Raw genomic sequence first — 20,595 nt, forward strand, 5'->3', positions numbered from 1 at the left:
TCCTGTAGTCCTGAATTTCTCTGAACATTTTTTATTTCCTTCTTTCATTGATTGACTAAAGTATTTCTTCTGTTACCCACAGTTTCTTTGCAGTTACCTAAGTTTTTCTTTCCGACTTCTGTGATTGCCTTTATGGAGATATTCTTCCTGACTAGTCCATTAAACTTCAGCATACTTTTCATCACTACTGAATTGTGATCTGAGTCTGTATCTGCTCCTGGGTATGATTTACAATCCAATATCTGATTTCAAAATCTCTGCCTGACCATAATATAATCTAACAGAAATCTTCCCATATCTTCCAGCCTTTTCCAAGTACACCTCCTCTTCTTGTGATTCCTGAACAGAGTATTCACTATTGCTAGCTGAAATTTTATTAAGCACTCAATTAGACTTTCTCCTCTCTCATTTCTGTATCAAGCCCATATTCTCACAAAATCCTTTCTTCTACTCCTACTGTGAAATAAATTCCTTTGTTAAACAGAAAAAGTCAGTTTTTGACAATATAATGTACTGGATAGATAAAAAAAATCTACTGTCAAAGCAGCAGTAGAAGAACACACACACAAAAAGATTTAACTTAAGCAAGATCTTGGAGCTAGCGGCTCCTTCTTCCTTTCCCTTCAACTCTTCTGCTGGAAGAAGGAGCCACTGGCTCCGAAAGCTCGCATAAGCTAAACCTTTTAGTGTGTGTGTGTTCTTTTGCCGCCACTTGGTGAGTAGATTTTTTATCCATGCAGTTACATTAAATCGCTTTGTGAGTCTAACCTCTTTTACATCTTTATCTTCATGATAGGCCACAAAGAGTATATACAGTTATCGTTTCTATTCTTTTATGGACTAAGTTAAAAGTGTGCTCTTTGAGGACCAGTGAACTACATGACAAAGAAAATTCATTATGTGCTATTTTTTTCATTACATATGATGCCAAAGTGAATGCAGATGTTGACATAGAGAGACATGGATATGAAACTGCAATTACAGCAAATGGTTGGGGAAGCAGAAGCAATGAAGGTGAAAGATTATTGAACCTTTGTGAAAGGAATAGACTGAAGAATGGAAAGTCATTGTTTAAGGAAGCCATAAGCTGATAATGCATAGCAGTGATTGCAGAAAAAAATTAGTTGTTGTTTATATGTTAGTCCATCATGAAATGATTATAAACTTAGCAGGTAGCAGGGTAGTATCATCAGAGGGTTTAGGTACTGCCTGCAGATATTTAGTAATAAACATAGAGAAATGAAAGAGGAGAAAACTGAGGAATGTGAATAATAGTATGGTAGCTGAAATCAGCAGAAATGAACAGACAATATCAAAGAGAAAAAAACTCCCATTGAGCAACCAGCACACTGTGAAAGGGGAATGGAGGAGTTTTAAGGGCATACTGTCAGGAGCAGCAGAGGAGGAGTGTGGAAAACTGGTAGTAGGAGGAGGTATGGGGTGGCATCCTGGTGGAATTATGAGATTAAAAAAGTAGTTTTGAAGAGGAGTAAGCTAATTAGAGTGTGGTATCAGTAAAGGGCACCAGAACCAAGGAAATAATATAAAGCAAGGAAGAGTGAGGCATAAAAAGTGGTTGTGGAGGAAAAGAGAAAGTTGAGTGAAAAAGGAACCATGGTAATCGATCAAGATAGTAATACTGTAAGTAATGATGAGAAATAGAAGGTGTGGTAGACAATGTAAAAATTTTTCATAAAGATTTTTATTATTTGTTAAAGTGTTGCTTGTCTGATTATGATATAGGTTTTGTCATCATAATACTGTGGAAATAAATAGCTCTAATATAGAGACAGTTAGAATGCACCAGGATTTGTATATGAGGATAGGACAGGTGGTTTACCCGTAGCCTTGCTGCAGGAATGCAGTTTCCTTCTATAATATTATGAGGGAAACATTACATAGGATGGGTTACACTGAGGGGACACATGGATAGTTTGGCTAGCCCCCGTATTGTCGTGGTGGTACTGCTTCTGGAAACACATGAAACAGCTAGTGTACATTGTGCAGCTGGTGCTGTGTGGCATGTTGTGCATGTTGAGAGGATGGGCATGTGCAGCTCCTGTGTGTGTCACTGTGAGCAGGTATAACAGTTTTGCCACACCAGCAGTGTGGGCGCTAGTAGTGGTGGCACCATATCAGGGACGTAGGATGCCTGTGGAGCAAGGACGGCATCTCTGTCAGCCAGGGGCTGCAAAAAGGGAAGCATAGCAGCATTGGCAGGATCCCATGTGCTACAAGGTGTGTCAGTCAGCAAGCAGGCTGGCGGTGGGCCAGGAGTGCTGTCAGAAATATAGCATTCAGAAATATAGCATTTAAAGACCTAAATCAGCCTTCTAATTTTTAAAATTTCTTGACAAGTCTTGTGAACCCCTTCTCTATATTTGCCATGTAATTACATCTGGTGCCACATATCTCCAGAAAACTACCAAGGACTTGTAAAATCAATGCCATGCAGAATTACTACTACTTTTCCTGATCTGCAGAGATGAATTCTTTCTCTCCCAACTCCCTCCTGCTCTTAATCTCCATTAACACCCCATCCCTCCCCCCCCCCCCCCCTCTCTCTCTCTCTCTCTCTCTCACTGTGTGTGTGTGTGTGTGTGTGTGTGTGTGTAAATCGTTTCAGGCAAATGCCGGAGTGGTTCCTTTGAAAGGGCACGGCCGATTTCCTCCCCAATCCTTCCCTAACCGGAGCTTGCGCTCTGTCTCTAATGACCTCGTTGTCGACGGGACGTTAAACACTAAGCACCACCCACCACCTGTGTGTGTGTGTGTGTGTGTGTGTGTGTGTGTGTGTGTGTGTGTAAACTTTTTCATGATAATTCTTAATTAGATTGTTCGTACTTTTTTTTGGTAATTATTAGTTGCACTATTCATCTTTCTTCCGCACTGTGTCTTTACTTCTCACTCCCACCTCTGGACTGAACCTAGCACATTGTTTAATAGTTTATCACCTCTGACCTTCTCATCATTGTGTAGCCCTCCTCCTCACTACAGGTGGGTCTCTTGCCATCCTGGGGTCTGAGTGAAATGCCCTCCCCTTTAACCTTTCCCTGTCTTGTTCACATTCAGGAAATGATTAGTTCTGAAAGCTAGATTCTTTTACTTTTATAAGTGTATATCAGTGGTACTGTACATTTTTCCTCTGGAAGGCATCTCATAGTTTATTAGTTTTCTCAACTGAATTTTGCTTAAAGAGAAGTTTAAATTATGCAGATACACAAATATCATTAATTAGCTTGTCTTTCACCATCCTTGATAAACTTCATAACAGCTGCAGAGGTATTGCCAACGATAATGAGTACATATGATCTGAGAACTTAATTTTAGTCCACACAATTTTTGTTTCAATGTTCAGCTCAGCTCTCACTGTGACTTTTTGTTTATACTGTTATTATTAATATTATTTTCATTCATTTATTTAGGGCACAATAAATGGTAATGTCTCACAGTGACTGTTTTTTCCAGATGTTTACATATCCACCATTCCCTGGAAAAGAGATTAATTATCTTCGAGCACAGATTGCTCGTATATCTGCAGGAACTCAGATCTCTCCACTTGGATTCTATAATTTTGGAGAGGATGAGGAAGAAGAAGTTGAAGAAGAAGAAGGAGGTTAGAAAATTATTACCATTAGTTCACACAAAAACTGAATGAAAATTGTGCAGAATTTTAGTAAATGGAAGATGTAAAAGTAACAGCTCACCACACAGTTTAAGGACTAACTGTTTATTAGGCGCAAAAACAAGACTAAAAATGTCACTAAGCTTTCACAAAATATTCATATTCAGAGCTTCTTCTACAGAATATATTAATTACCTCCGAAGAAGGAAACCATCTGAAAGTTTAGCAACATTTTTAGTATTGTTTATGTGACTATTTATCACTTAACACCTAAACTGTTTGGTGAGTTGTTACCTTTACTGCTTCCATTATTTATGTTCCACCAAGGAGTCTTTTTACAAAATCTATATGCAAAATGACACTCCCAGGTGGTAACAAGTAGTGTGTGGATAGAATTAAAGAAACGACTGCATAACTGATTTTGGACATTGTGAATTTTCCATTGTAAATGTGCAGGAAATGTCTTCAAAAACATTTAGTTATTTGCTCAGTTTTGAATTGCTGTACATATTTTCATACTTGTTTTAAATATAAAGATGTAAATCAACACAGTGAGATATGGACCACACTCTAAGCCTCAACTATTTTTTATTTAATTATTTTAAAGGCTTCCTGCCATTGTGTAATGTTTCCTATAGCTGATGTATGATGTTCTTCAGTCTCCTGTACATTAAATAGCAATGATCTTCAAGTTTTATATCAGATCTGAGAGACCAGTAATGTCAAATACCTTAGACAAATCATAAAAACTTCAAAAACTATTTTTTTCAACCGTTGTTTGGAAAACAGATACTATAAACATCAAAATGATTATTTATGTTCTGTTTACTTGCCTGTGTCTGCTATAATGGAGTTATGGTGTGTGTGTGTGTGTGTGTGTGTGTGTGTGTGTGTGACAGATTTTGCTACAGTCAATTCATTCAGTCTGGCAACACTCTTTATTGGTTAATGTACTTTTAAACTAATTAGGCCTATATTATCAAATGTAGTGGCAAATGATTTAGAGAAAATGCTGACAGCTGCATCTGTCTTAAATTAGGAAGTTTTGGAACTGCTCCTAAGTGCCTTACATTAAGGTCCCTATCCCTGACTGCATCCCTCTCCGAGTCCCTCCTTAACCCCTTTCAGTCACAAATTATTTTTTTCCTGGAAAAAAAAGCATGGCTTTGCTATCCAGTTCTTCAAATTAAATTATGATTTTTCAGATGTATAAAATATTCTGAGGTGCCCCCCAAGGGGAGATACAGTGCGGCCCCATATCATGACATTGGGTTCAAGTGGGTGCAGTGTTTAGTCGAAAAGTCAAAGTATTTTATTTGATTTTATTTCACCAACATACATAAATTTCACAAAGCTTACTTAATGATTATATACATAAACTATGGTTTTACACTTGTGAAGAATGATAGTCAAAGAAACAATTTTTTTCCTTACAGGCATAAGTGAATGTAACATTTTACATAATAAAATTTGGTTTTGCCTTTGCAACCCAGTTTCTTGCACCTGTAAAATGATTCTTTTTTTCACTGACCACTGGAAGATGCCAAACATTGTCCAAACAAAAATCAGCTTCTGGGTGAACTTCCGCATTGGCTTGTTTTGAAGTACTTAAGACTCTCACTAGTGGGACTCTCCCTCTTCCTGGCAGCTGGCTTATCTATTTTTGTCGGTACTTGGGCCACACTTGCCCTAAAGTGAAGCAAATCAAGGGTCTTATTTTTAGGAGCACCTGATTCTGAATCATTTTTCTTGTACTCAATCCATGCATTTATGTATCAAATATTAGTTGCGTGAGTAAACATGCGTCCACTTTCAGGTTCCAAAACCGGCTATAAACTGTTGAAAAAGGCTGTCAAAAATCGTTTTCAGTTTCAAAAGCAGCTAACTGCATGTTGTCTTCGGGTGCAAAGCCTACTAAATGCCCAATAGGCGTGGCTGTTGCCCTGCCATGTCCGGATACAAAGCATGTGAACAGACATCAGACTTACCAATCTGGACATTCAAACCTACGTTTCAGTCTGTTATGATTACAATGGATATTTTTCTTATTCAGCTTTAGGTTGGCTGTACTGTAACAAAGTCTTACACAGCAATAACATTCTTGCTGCCAGTGCATTGTCGTTTGGATGGGATGAGTGTTTTGTGATTATCTCAGTGTCACTTATCATGCAGTTAGTGGGTTTTACGTCTAGGCTACTAAGCTTACAACATACCGTGTGATATAAAATGTCTGGATCATTGGATGGATTGTCAATTTCAGATGAATGAAGGAGCTCTATAACTTCTTCCATAAGTGGCCTTCGTCTATCGTGGACACGAGGCATTGTGAAATCACCATAAGATGACTAAAAAGACAGCGAAATAATGTGCTAAATTTCTATGCTATTACAACCATTCAATCACAATGTCTTGGAGACATGTATAAAGTTATAAGCATGTCACTTGCCTTTTGTTCTGAAAGACACCTTCAGTATTCACCTTCAAGAATGCATGTTTCTATGCACAAATAATTTACTTTTACCTAGACTCAGAAGATATTCACTAGCTGATGGGAGGTACAAAGATTACTGGAAAGTGTCCGTGTGACTGTTTTTGGTACCACAGATTGACAGGAGATATCGACACTGTTTTCAAATAAACTCTCTGCTTGTGACAACATGAAGACAACAATTATAAATGGTAAAATTTAACGAATTTTAGTATACTAAGCATTTATTTAGTATGTCCTTTTATAAGGATGCCATGACCAAAAGGGTTAAGTTCAGAGTGGTCCATCTCTAGATCATATCCACCTTTTCCTTGACCAATACATTGTCTACACCAACCACAACTCCCAATAACTGCTTTAAAATCCTCCACCTTTTACCCACTGGATGTGCTAAAACACTTGGTGTGATTCTCCTTGAAGCCAAACATAAACTTGAACAAAGCACCACCTACCACTTAAACAAGCTCTCCAGCCTGTTAGTCAAATACTTCACAAGTTGTGTCCTACCTGCCTCTTCCACGACTAAAGTCCTCGACACTGCCACCAACAACCCCTCCCATAGCGAACAGATCCAGCCTAGCCACATTACTTAACCTCCCAATCGTAGCACATCACCCAACCAAGTCCAGCTACAACCATAATCAAACTGTAACACCTCACAAACGTGGTCCCTACTCACTCATTAGCCTCTCATCTGGACCCTCTCTGATCATGTGGCATCTGTTCTTTTCAAAGGCTAAACTTTCAGCCCTACACCAAAATTCAACCACACTGCCTAGTCAAAAGATCTCCACTAATTCACAAATAATCTCAACTTCATATACCATTTCATAACCCAACCCCAACACATAGCCTACAGAGCGAACCTGTTGGGAATGGTTCCAGCCCAAAAACCAAATGGTTCCTCCTCCTATTCCCCAAAACCATCGCCTCCATGCATTCTTCCTGTTCAGCATTATTTCTCAATCCTTCATGAAAAATATCACCGAAACCCCAAACCTCACTCAAGCTGCCCATGACCTTTTTGCAGACTGCTCTCTTGTCATCCTCTCTGCAGACAAGGGATCAATTGCTGTAGAACTTGATTGTGAGGAGTACATGGCAGAAGGGCACCTCAACATAAAAAGATGTTCCTGATGACCACCTCTGTTTCCACCCCAACTGAGCTGCAGAAAATCTTGAATTCTGTAGGCCCCCCACAGAGACTCACAACTGCTGCCATCTGACTCCTTACACCTCTTCGTCCAAGCACCTCTCTATTTTTACCTACTTCACAAAATACACAAATACAACCACCCTGGCTGTCCTACAGTTGCTGGCTTTAAAGCCGACATCAAACGCTTCTCAGCCCTGGTTGATCAGCACATCCAACCTATCACATAGACTCTTGCATAAATGATGCCAATGACTTCCTGGAATATCTGAAATCCATGGCACCCTCTATCATTTGGAATGCTTCTTGTACCATCGATGAGATCCACTTAACACAAATGTCCCACATACCGCACACAGCCTCTCAGCCATAGAAAACAACCTTGTGCTCCTTGTCAGCAATTGAAAAGCAAACAACTGTGAAATGCTACAATGTGTTACAGTGTCTTCTCACTTCGTGCGCACATGGAGTGTGAAGTGAGGGGAAGAACGACAGTTTGATTGCCTCTGTGTGTGCTGTAATTAGTTTAACATCTTCACAGCCCCTACAGTGGCACTACATAGATGGCTGAAGTGTGTCTCATGATTCTTTAGTCAAACAAACTGTGGCCATTCGTGCTGTCCTTCTTTGTATATGTTCAAAATCATCTGTTAGTCCTGTTTGGTAAGACCCTCACGCACTTGAGCAATATTCTAGGATGGGTCACATGAGTGTTTTGTAAGCAGTCTCCATTGTAGAATGGTAGCATTTTCCCATATCCTGTCAGTTGAGAGAAGACTGACATTACATTACTTACAATTGCACGTATGTGATCATTCCATTTCATATCACTACAACTTATTACACCCAAGTATTTGTATGAGTTGGCAGATTATAATTGTGAATCACTGTTATTATAGTTTCTGTCATTTTGTGAAATGCATGATTTAACATTTCTGTAAATTTAAAGCAAGTTGCCAAATTTTTCACCACTCTTACATCTTATTAAAGTTTCCACTCCTTTTTGTGCATATTTCAATGACTCTGCAGTTCAACGAGTTGTTACCCATACTCCTTAAATATTTACATTTCATGAGAGCCGTCCTTTATCATATAAGATGTAACTGAATATATCTTCAGTGACACATGTGAAGTAACATCTGCTCCTGTCGATAACCCTCCACCCAAGGTAAGTAACTGCATGCTCCTTACCAACAAATCTTAAATTCAGTCACTTATTTTCACTGTTGCCCCATGTAATTGTACTTTTTTTAACAACCACTGAAGTGCTTCAGACTCAAATGCTTTTCAGAAATTGAGAAATACTGCATCTACCTCATTCATTCACTTATTATGTTCTGTAAATCACATCATTAACACTTTGATTGTTGTGTGGTCACTGCCAGCCAGAGCTGGCAGCTCTGCTGCATCACTGCTGGCCCCTTTGACAGTCAATGTATTAGGGAGTGCCTTCAAGGATGTGCAACAAGTCACATCCATTGCTGGATACTTTTGTAAAGTGTACTAACAACAAATTATGACCAGTGCTAACCTACTAAAACTGATAATTATAGAAATTACTTCTAGACAACCTGATAACTATAATGAAAATTCCGGGATTGAAAAATATGTAAAATAAGGGAGAGGTAACCACTCACCATAACTTACTTATGCATAGCACCCAGAGACATGTAACAGAAAACAGAATTCACACTGGCTTTCAAGCTCTTGCATTGTCTCTAGCTGTTGTTGTTGTTGTTGTGGTCTTCAGTCCAGAGACTGGTTTGATGCAGCTCTCCAAGCTACTCTATCCTGTGCAAGCTTCTTCATCTCCCAGTACCTACTGCAACCTACATCCTTCTGAATCCGCTTACTGTATTCATCTCTTGGTCTCCCTCTACGATTTTTACCCTCCACGCTGCCCTCCAATACTAAACTGGTGATCTCTTGATGCCTCAGAACATGTCCTACCAATCTATCCCTTCTTCTAGTCAAGTTATACCACAAACTTCTCTTCTCCCCAATCCTATTCAATACTTTCTCATTAGTTATGTGATCTACCCATCTAATCTTCAGCATTCTTCTGTAGCACCACATTTCGAAAGCTTCTATTCTCTTCTTGTCCAAAATATTTATCGTCCATGTTTCACTTCCATACATGACTACACTCCATACAAATACTTTCAGAAACAACTTCGTGACGCTTAAATCTATACTCGATGTTAACAAATTTCTCTTCTTCAGAAACACTTTCCTTGCCATTGCCAGTCTACATTTTATATCCTCTCTACTTCGACCATCATCAGTTATTTTGCTCCCCAAATAGCAAAACTCCTTTACTGCTTTAAATGTCTCATTTCCTAATCTAATTCCCCCAGCATCACCTGACTTAATATGACTACATTCCATTATCCTCGTTTTGCTTTTATTGATGTTCATCTTATATCCTCCTTTCAAGACACTATCAATTCCGTTCAACTGCTCTTCCAAGTTCTTTGCTGTCTCTGAAAGAATTACAATGTCACCGTCGAACCTCAAAGTTTTTATTTCTCCTCCGTGGATTTTAATACCTACTCCGAATTTTTCTTTTGATTCCTTCACTGCTTGCTCAATATAGAGATTGAATAACATTGGGGAGCGGCTACAACCCTGTCTCACTCCCTTCCCAACCACTGCTTCCCTTTCATGTCCCTCAACTCTTATAACTGCCATCTGGTTTCTGTACAAATTGTAAATAGCTTTTCGCTCCCTGTATTTTACCCCTGCCACCTTCAGAATTTGAAAGAGAGTATTCCAGTCAACATTGTCAAAAGCTTTCTCTAAGTCTACAAATGCTAGAAATGTACATTAGCCTTTCCTTAATCTAGCTTCTAAGATAAGTCGCAGGGTCATTATTGCCTCACGTGTTCCGATATTTCTACGGAATCCAAACTGATCTTCCCCGTGGTCGGCTTCTACCAGTTTTTCCATTTGTCTGTAAAGAATTCACGTTAGTATTTTGCAGCTATGACTTATTAAACTGATAGTTCGGTAATTTTCACATCTGTCAACACCTGCTTTCTTTGGGATCGGAATTATTATATTCTTCTTGATGTCTGAGGGTATTTCACCTGTCTCATACATCTTGCTCACCAGATGGTAGAGTTTTGTCAGGACTGGCTCTCCCAAGGCCGTCAGTAGTTCTAATGAAATGTTGTCTACTCCCGAGGCCTTGTTTCGACTCAGGTCTTTCAGTGCTCTGTCAAACTCTTCACGCAGTATTGTATCTCCCATTTCATCTTCATCTACATCCTCTTCCATTTCCAAAATATTGTCCTCAAGTACATCGCCCTTGTATAGACCCTCTATACACTCCTTCCACCTTTCTGCTTTCCCTTCTTTGCTTAGAACTGGGTTTCCATCTGAGCTCTTGATATTCATACAAGTGGTTCTCTTTTCTCCAAAGGTCTGTTTAATTTTCCCGTAGGCAGTATCTATCTTACCCCTAGTGAGATAAGCCTCTACATCCTTACATTTGTCCTCTAGCCATCCCTGCTTAGTCATTTTGTACTTCCTGTCAATCTCATTTTTGAGACGTTTGTATTCCTTTTTGCCTACTTTATTTACTGCATTTTTATATTTTCTCCTTTCATCAATTAAATTCAGTATTTCTCCTATTACCCAAGGATTTCTACTAGCCCTCGTCTTTTTACCTACTTGATCCTCTGCTGCCTTCACTACTTCATCCCTCAAAGCTACCAACTCTTCTTCTACTGTATTTCTTTCCCCCATTCTTGTCAATTGATCCCTTATGCTCTCCCTGAAACTCTCTACAACCTCTGGTTCTTTCAGTTTATCCAGGTCCCATCTCCTTAAATTCCCACCATTTTGCAGTTTCTTCAGTTTTAGTCTACAGTTCATAACCAGTAGATTGTGGTCAGAGTCCACATCTGCCCCTGGAAATGTCTTACAATTTAAAACCTGGTTCCTAAATCTCTGTCTTACCATTATATAATCTGTCTGAAACTTGTCAGTATCTCCAAGATTCTTCCATGTATACAACCTTCTTTTATGATTCTTGAACCAAGTGTTAGCTATGATTAAGTTGTGCTCTGTGCAAAATTCTACCAGGCGGCTTCCTCTTTTGTTTCGTACCCCCAATCCATATTCACCTAGTACGTTTCCTTCTCTCCCTTTTCCTACTGACGAATTCCAGTCACCCATGACTATTAAATTTTCGTCTTCCTTCACTATCTGAATAATTTCTTTTATTTCATCATACATTTCTTCAATTTCTTCGTCATCTGCGGAGCTAGTTGGGATATAAACTTGTACTGCTGTGGTAGGCGTGGGCTTCGTATCTATCTTGGCCACAATAATGCGTTCACTTTGCTGTTTGTAGTAGCTTACCTACATTCCTATTTTCGTATTCAGTATTAAACCTACTCCTGCATTACCCCTATTTGATTGTCTCTAGCTAAAGTACAAAAATTCACACACACAATAGCTGTGTTTTACGTCCCATCGATATCAAGGTCGTTGGAGCACGTGATGACACAGAAATCCAACTCTCAGTGAGCCTGATTACTGATTATGGATAATTGAGAGCAGCTCCCTAGGCTGATGGAAGTTGTGAGGGGGTAGGGAAGGATGCATGAGGAAATGAGGGGGTAGTGGGATAATGAAAGGCTGGTCTTTTGGCAAATGAATCAGTGGCTGCACTGCAAGATGAAAGGAGTTTGGAGAGTAGAGCACATAACAGATATGTAGAGAGTGAGATGGTATGGAAAGGGAGGTTTGGAACAAGAGTAAGATGGAGATGAAGAGGAAGACAGAGAGGGGAGCAAGAAAGGGAGAGGGGTGGAAAATGGGTGTACAGGAAGGGTGGGAGGGACCGAGAGAGAGAGAGAGAGAGAGAGAGAGAGAGAATATGCACATGAGGGGAATGATGAGGGGGGGGGGGGGCTGATGGGAGAAGGCAGTACATGATCTAGATGGGAAAGGACTGGTGAGGACAGAAGAGAGAATGGAAAAGATGAGGAGAAGCAATAAGAAACAGGTTAGCAGAGTTTTATGCTAAAGGGATTGTGAGAGTGCAGAGCCAATTCCCACCAGCATAGCTGATATACACAGAGGTGGCAAAATTCATGGCATACCTCCTAATACCATGTTGGACCTCCTTTTGCCCGACACAGTGCAGCACCTCAATGTGGAATGGACTCAACAGGTTGTTGGAAGTCTCCTGCAGAAATAATGAGCCAAGCTCTCTCTACAGCTATCCATAATCGCGAAATGTTTCTCATGCAGGATTTTGTGCACAAACTGACCTTTTGATTATGTTCCATAAATGTTCGATGGGATTCATGCTGGGTGATGTGGGTGGCCAGATCATTCACTCAAATTGTCCGGAATGTTCTTCAAAGCAGTCATGAACAATAGTGGCCAAATGACATGGCACAGTGTCATAAAAAAAAATGAAGTCGTGGACCAGAGGACCCAGTGCGTTTCATGTACACAGCTCACACCATTATGTGCCACCACCAGCCTGCACAGTGCCTTGTTAACAACTTGGATCCATGGCTTCATGGGTTCTCCAGCACACTCAAACCCTACTGTCAGCTCTTACCAACTGAAATTGGGACTCATCTGACCAGACCACAGTTTTCCAGTCATCCTAATGGACACATTCGTTGCACAACCCACTTTGAGTTCTGCAGTTATTTCAACCAGTGTTGCTTGTCTGTTAGCACTAACAACTCTACACAAACACCGCTGTTCTCAGTTGTTAAGGGAAAGCTGTCAGCCTCAGAATTGTCCATGGTGAGAGTTAAAGCCTGAAATTTGGTATTCTCAGGATGCTCCTGACAATGTGGATCTCGGAATATTGCCCCTAATGATTTCTGAAATAGAGTGTCCCATGTGTCTATCTCCAACTAGCATTTCACATTCAAAGTTTGTTAATTCGTGTCATGCTGTCATAACCGCGTGCGTATTACTGTCCCGTGACTTGTCACCTTAGTGTATAACATTACTACTTTCACACGTTGCTCTGCATTTTGTTGTGAAGGAGGTGTTGTGACTGCACTGTGGTAAGAGATGGTGGATGGATGTATGGGACAGGTCTTGTGGTTGTGTTGGCACAAGGGAATGGCCCATGTGGTTTAGGGTAGGGAACAGATATTCTGAAGGTTGGATGGGCACCAGAACGCTACTTTAGCTGATTTGGATAGGATTTTGGGTAGGATATTCATCATCTCAGGGCATAAGAGGTTGTGAAAACCCTAGTGAAGGATGTAGTTGAGCTTTACAAGGCCAGAGTGATACTTAGTGATTAGAGAAGTGCTGGTTAACAGGTTTACTAGTGTCAGAGGAGGAGGTCTGCTAATGTAGGAGCTGGATAGGATATTGTCTGTCAATAAAGGCTCTGGAAAGTTTATGAGTATATTTTGACGATGCCTGATTTCTGCTGCTTCTTCTTCTTCTTCTTCTTCTTCTTCTTCTTGCATTACGGCATCTGTAGGAGTGCGAGCTGCTCCTTCGTGGACTGCATTTTCATCTTCTTCTCCCAGAACCTCTTCAGTCTTTCTCTTCTTCTCTCCCGCACTTCTTCCGAGATCTTCAGTGTCCTTTTCTTCCATCGACTCCACTGGTGACACTTTAATCTTTTCCTGTATTCTTCTCTGTCGTTGATCTCCAGCTTATTGGTCGGTGTATATTTGTTCCTCCAATTTTCCTTTCCTTTGACCTTGATTCCCAATTCCAACCAGTCCTTCTGAAGTTCAACAAACCACTGGGTTCCTGTCTTTCTCCTTGTCCTCCCTGTTGTTTCCCACACTCTCTTCATCATTCTGTCCATACTCATCCTAATAACATGTCCAGCAAACCTTGCCCATTTCGGTCTGATTTCCCTGGATATTGTTCTCATGTTCCATTACAGTTCTTCCCTAGGTCTTTGCATCCATCTCTCGCTGCCTCCTTTGGGACCTAGTATTTTTCTCTCATTTTTCTCTAGTAGTTCTGCCCCTGTTCTTACTTGTGCCATCATCTCAGCAGCATATAATACTGCATTCATCACCATTACCTTGTAGTGACTTATCTTTGTCTCTGTGAATATATTCTTTTTATTGTATATCTCTCTCGTCACACTGAAGGCTGATGTCATCTTGTTTATCCTCTCTGTTATTCCCTCCTTGCTCCTATTCCTTCCTGTTATAAATTCTCCCAGGTGTTTAAATTTGTCCACCATTTGCACAATGGCTTCTGGTGTTTCCCAGTCTGTAGTGGTGTTTAATGTCTTTGTCTTGTTATAGGCAATCCTCAGTCCCACCTTTTTGGCTACCTTACTTAAGTTGTCAAGTTGTGTTCTAACGTTTTTGATGACAAGAATATGTGAACTTGGATTACAACCTTCTCACTTCTTTTACACGCATAGACTGACTTGGTATGCACAGCCGATCTTCTTCTCTGGATAGCCAGATACATCAGTCTCTAAAAACTTCTTCTTCAAAGAATAATGCTAGTTAAAGGAACATTTAAGACTCACTCTCTCTCTCTCTACTCATGAAATAAGTAGGTACTCAAAGAATACTTTTAGTTCACCATCGGTATTTTTCAGCTTCCATAAAGAACAAAATTATCATTTCTCACATAAATATTCGACTTCTTGTAAGTCACCCGTATCATCTCACATTAGACACACGTAAGATACATTTACAATATAATTGGTTTAATTACCACAGAAATCATGAACATGTCTTGCCTCTAGCAAGTCTGTGTTAAAAGTTACTAAAAATCTTTTTCCACTCAATTGTTCTTTCATAATTAACAATAGTCATAGTTACAAAACAGCACAAAATAACACAGAAGTTCCTTGGTTCTGCCATGTGCTTTCATTACGACTTCCACGAACCGACTGACAAGTACTTGTCGGTGCCATTCGACTGCCGTGCCTATAGTCTTCTCACGACAACCTTCAGACCTGCACATACAGACAGGTGATGTGCAGTAGATATGCTCTCTCACACTTATATGTAAAACACTGTGTGTTCAAGCTGGTAGAAGGCTGAGTGGTTCTAGAATATATGCAGAAATTCTCGAATCACTACATATCTCCCCCCTCAGATCGAACATGTTATATTTTATACATAATCATTATGTACAATAATATCACACATAATAACAATTCACATTTTAACAGTATAACCTTTTGCTTACTACTTAGCTATTATTTTCTCATTTTACTTTAATAATAAGACATGAGCATTTTGCTCCAGGTTTTATTCAGCATTTTTAATATCTAGGAATTGCGAAGAGTATATTTTTTTTCTCTTTTTTTCTGCTATCTTTCCAATCATAAACTCCAGGTGTTCATGACACATGAGTAATCTACTTTCTGTTCTCACCTTTTGTACTACCTTTCCTATGTATATACTCAATCATTATCTGTTGTAGTTTGGAGGAACTCTGGGCAACATGAAAGTGTTCCTTTTGACTCTCGTAAACATACATAAAACGTAATAATGCTCGTTGTGCATAGAATTCACATTTTTCAGAATAATTCCTATAAAGTGTGTGACTTCTGTAATAATACTGTCCCCTTCTGCTAGGATCAGTACCTACACCTTGCCTGTGGGTTGAACATATAAGTGCACATCCTCTTCCCATTCTGGTAGATACGCCCCTTTATAAAACATTCCTGTTTTTTAGGCCACAGGTTGTCCTACCTCCCTGTAGGTATGCCTGTCTTATATCCGTAGTATAAATGCTGGGTACTGGGTACACCCCCCCCCCCCCCCCCCTCTTATGCATTCTGAGTAGGTCTCATGGTTCATTACACCAGTATACGTTCCTACGTGTGCTGCAATAAGAATTTTTGGTAAAGCTACAAATCAATTTTGCACTTCACATTCACTTTTATAATACATCATTTAATGTCTGGAGTCCACCTCTACCTCTCAACTCCTATACTCTTAGTATATACTATGTCTACCTATAATTCAAGTCTCACTATCCTATTATTCATCAATTTATCAGAATATTTGCTACACTGACTTTTCTTAGATAAGCATCTTGATTAACTCCAATCTTGCTTGTGTTCTCTTTCATTACTCATGCCTCCTTCTTATGTACACTCGATGTAGAAATATACGTGTGTGATAGTTTTTATATAAATAGGTCATGTAGAACTGTCATAGTGTTTATATACCTATATGTGTATGTTTCCCTACATACACATATTCTTTCCCCTACAATACCTGGTGGTTCTCACATTGTGACAGGTTTCTAGTCTGTAATTCAGTGTAATTTTTGTGTGTATGTGGATGTGTGTTCATGCAGTCTGATTCTTCAGCTTCTTATTGAAAGATAAGATGTAGGTTATTGGAAACCACAGAAACCAGGAAGGAATTCTACAATATAAGTAGATGAATATGGAAAGAGGGAAAAATAGATAGGTCCTCAAATGAGAAGTAAGAAAGTAAATAAATAGAAATTGTTGCTAAGATTGGAGAACAGGCAGAAGATAGCCCCAAAGACAGGAAACCCTTCCCACCCCCCTTCCCCAGGATCCCTACCTTGCAGGTACTTGAGTCAGACACCGGAGGAGGTTTGGTGTTAAATTGTCTTCTACAGAACGGACATTCCCACCTTCATCCTTGGGGTCCCCTAAGGAAATCTTAGCAACCCTATGGAAATGGCAAGTGATGAAGAGTCCAGCACACATGTTTGTGACGGTTGTTTGAAAGATGTGATGGATGTTTTGTGTTAATCATAATTTATGTGTTCTCATAAATCATGCTTTTATCCAAAATACCCACCCTTTTCAAAACTGTTACAAACCTTCCCATCTACATCACATCTCATAAAAGGTATAAAATATTCTGTACGAAGTAGAAAATCTATATACTATATTATCACAGTTGTTTAATTAGTCACCCAATATTATATCTTCTGCTAACTTAATATTTCCTTCAGTACACTAAGAAAAATATGCATCAGGAAGTATAAATTGGAACTTTGCCCCTGTTATGTTACATCCAGTATGAAAATGGTATTCTCATGAATTCATAAATTATTTCGAAAGTTATGTGCCAGGACATGGTTCTCCATATTTACCCAGAAATATGTGACAAATAAAGGAATTACCAGACAGCTTTCAACAAAACCAGTGTTGGAGTCAACGTAATAACGCCTTATATCAATAGAACATACAAAATTGATGACGTTGATTTTACCATGACCTCAGCACAAAAGTTTGCAAAGAAACTGGTGAAGAGATTACATACCAAGGCCATTTTGAGCAAAAATATGACCTAATTATACATGGAGACTGCGCCGATCGAAACTGAGGGAGAGAAGAGCTGACCAGGCAGACTTAATATATCTTGTCCCAGAGCTGTGCCAAATGACAGGGATTGGAGACAACATGTGTGCAAATTTCCACCTCATGTTGCTGCCGAGCAAAGTCGGGACAAGTCTCGACTGGGGATAGGTAGGTGTGAATGCACTGTGCAAATCCCTACCTAATGCGTGCTCTTGTAGGGTACATAAGAGTACTACCAGAAGCACATATGCAGAAGCTTCTTTAGTCCCCCGAGAGATTATATAAGGAGCTAGAGGTTGTTAGTAGTCTGACTGAATGGAACAAGGAAATCCCCCACCAGGAACCATTGGGGATGACATAATCACAAATGCTATTTAGTATGATTTTTTTTCCATGGTATCTCTGAGTGTAGAAGAAACACTGAAAACAACTCGGGATTCGACAGTCGCCACTCTGCCCATTAACTCAGAATGTTAACATTCCTGGGGGATATATAACAGTATAGTTTGATAGGAATTTGGTGCAGCAAAACTATTATGGAAGAAACACAAAAATAACTCGGTATCTGACGGTTGTCACTCCGCCCATTAACTCAGAACATTAACGTATCTGGGGGATATATAACAGAATAGTTTAATAGGAATATGGTGCAGCAAAACTATTATGGAAGAAACACCAAAAACAACTCAGATCTGAGGATCGTCACTCCACCCATTAACTCAGAATGTTAACAGCCCTGGGGGATATATAGCAGAATAGTTTGATAGGAATCCGGTGCAGCAAAACTATTATGGAAGAAATACTGAGAACAACTCGTGATCTGACAGTTGTCACTCCGCCTATTAACTTAGAACGTTAATGTCCCTGGGGGACAGATGACTCCGTCCGGATGGTTGAGCAAGTGCAGACCAGTACTGCCTGTTAAATTTTGTATGGAAGTCTCCCCACTGCAAAACAATCACCACTTCACTAGTCAATACCAAATTAGGTGAAATTATTCTGTATTCTACTCTATCCTGGATAAGTTTGAATTCTTCCCACAAGTCTTCTATAACTTTCAATTCAATTCAATTCAATTTTTATTATCACATAACATGCCTTATACAATCAAAGATTGTGACATAGGTGACTTGTCAGTTTTTACACTATATATAACAATACTAAAAATACAATAAACTAATAATATACATGGTGTAACATCTTCAAAGAGGTATTTTAATTACAATTATAATGCATTGTTACCATTCATGAAATCTTCTACACTATAGTAACATTTATCTTTCAGATATTTTTCCAGGTCTCTTTTGGTGCCTTTTACATTTGGGCCATCCATATCTTTCCATATTTTATTTACAAATTTCATGCCCATATAGTATGGGGTTTTTTCATATGATTTTAAATGGTGGTTAGGTAACATGTAGCTCGTTCTATGTCTTGTATCATATTGATGCAAGAAGAAGTTGCCCTCAAAAAGTTGTGGGTTTCTTTTCGTGAAAGTGAGAGTTTCATAGATGTATATGCTTGGAATGCTCATTAGATCCAGCTTTACAAATAAAGGTTTGCAGTGTTGCTTTGGTTTTGCTCCCACCATTGCCCGGATGATTCTTTTTTGTAGTCTAAAAGCTCTAAGTAAATTTGTTTTTTCAGACCCCCAGAAAATTATACTATACCTAATGACTGAAACAAAATATGCATTATATACAGTTTTTCTTACAGCTAAATCAGTAATACTATTCAAGATATTCATAATATATACAAGGCTATTCAGTCGACCCAGTATGTTGTCCACATGGCGACTCCATAACAGGTTTTTATTGACTAACACGCCAAGGAATTTGACACAGTCTGCAGTCTCTAATTTTTTGTCCATATACCTTATTTCACTTATAGACTGTGCAGATTGTTTTGTGGTAAAATGAACAATTTCTGTTTTTGTAAAGTTTAATGTCAAGTTATTGTTTTTGATCCATGCCTCCACTTCCCCAAGTGTTTGTTCAATATGACGAATTAGGTCTACCTCATTTTTACAACAGACTACAGCTGTTGAGTCATCTGCATAGAGGATAGTATCAGACTGGACCTGACATGGCATATCATTAATATAATATAGAAAAAGCAGTGGCCCTAATATTGAGCCTTGCGGAACACCTAATTGAGTGTTTTTCCAGCCAGAGAGAAATTTCTTGCCATTGATGTTAATAAGTACTCTTTGTTTTCTGTTTGCCAAGTATGATGACATCCAGCTAAGAGATTTGCCTTGAAAACCATAGCGTGCCAATTTTTGGAGAAGCAGGTCATGATTTACTGTGTCGAAGGCTTTGGACAGGTCACAAAAGATGCCTGACACACACATTCTATCATCAAGACATCTGCTGACTTTTGTGACTAATTCATTTATTGCATGGATTGTGCTGCGGCCTTTTCTGAAACCATATTGATTGCCTAAGATAATGCTGTTAGATGAATTGTGATTTTCAATCTGATCACATGCAGCTCTTTCAAATATTTTTGAGAAAATTGGTAACAGTGAGATTGGCCTATAGTTGCCCAATTCACCTTGTTTGCCTTTTTTGTGTATGGGCCGAACTTCTGCATATTTTAATCGATCTGGGAAACATCCCTCATCAAATGATTGGTTGATTATGAAAGAGAGTGGATATGCAATACTGTGACGGACTATTTTTATTATTTCAGTGGGGACCTCATCCCACCCCGCAGATTTTGAATTTTTTAGGGACATTATGATTTTGATGACATCTGAGATGGAAACATGAGAAAACTTAAAACATGTGCAATTACTGTCTGTCATATTGGGCTTTGTATTTGGTGGTGAACAGTCACCAAATTTGTTACAGTTTATGAAAAAGTCATTGAATGATTCACAAATGGCACTGGGTTCTGTAACAGCTCTACCATTTATCACTATTTTAGAAGGGCATTTTCTCTCTGCCTCACTGCCAACTTCACTTCTTATAACAGACCAAACAGCTTTTGATTTGTTTTTTTGCATTTGAAATGAAGTCATTATTTGCAGTACATTTTGCTAGTTT

General features: G+C 39.1%; 1 protein-coding gene across 1 annotated transcript in view; it reads left to right on the forward strand.

Moving 5' to 3' along the window:
• The window catches only part of LOC124796223 (radial spoke head protein 4 homolog A), a 335,434-nt gene that overhangs the window by 180,378 nt on the left and 134,461 nt on the right, over positions 1-20,595 (forward strand). Inside the window, exon 7 of the mRNA XM_047260315.1 lies at positions 3,469-3,616. Within this exon, the coding sequence (XP_047116271.1) occupies positions 3,469-3,616 (148 nt within the window). The remainder of the gene's footprint in view (positions 1-3,468; positions 3,617-20,595) is intronic.

The sequence above is a fragment of the Schistocerca piceifrons genome, chromosome 4 (genome assembly GCF_021461385.2).
Source record: "Schistocerca piceifrons isolate TAMUIC-IGC-003096 chromosome 4, iqSchPice1.1, whole genome shotgun sequence".
Classification (NCBI taxonomy): domain Eukaryota; kingdom Metazoa; phylum Arthropoda; class Insecta; order Orthoptera; family Acrididae; genus Schistocerca; species Schistocerca piceifrons.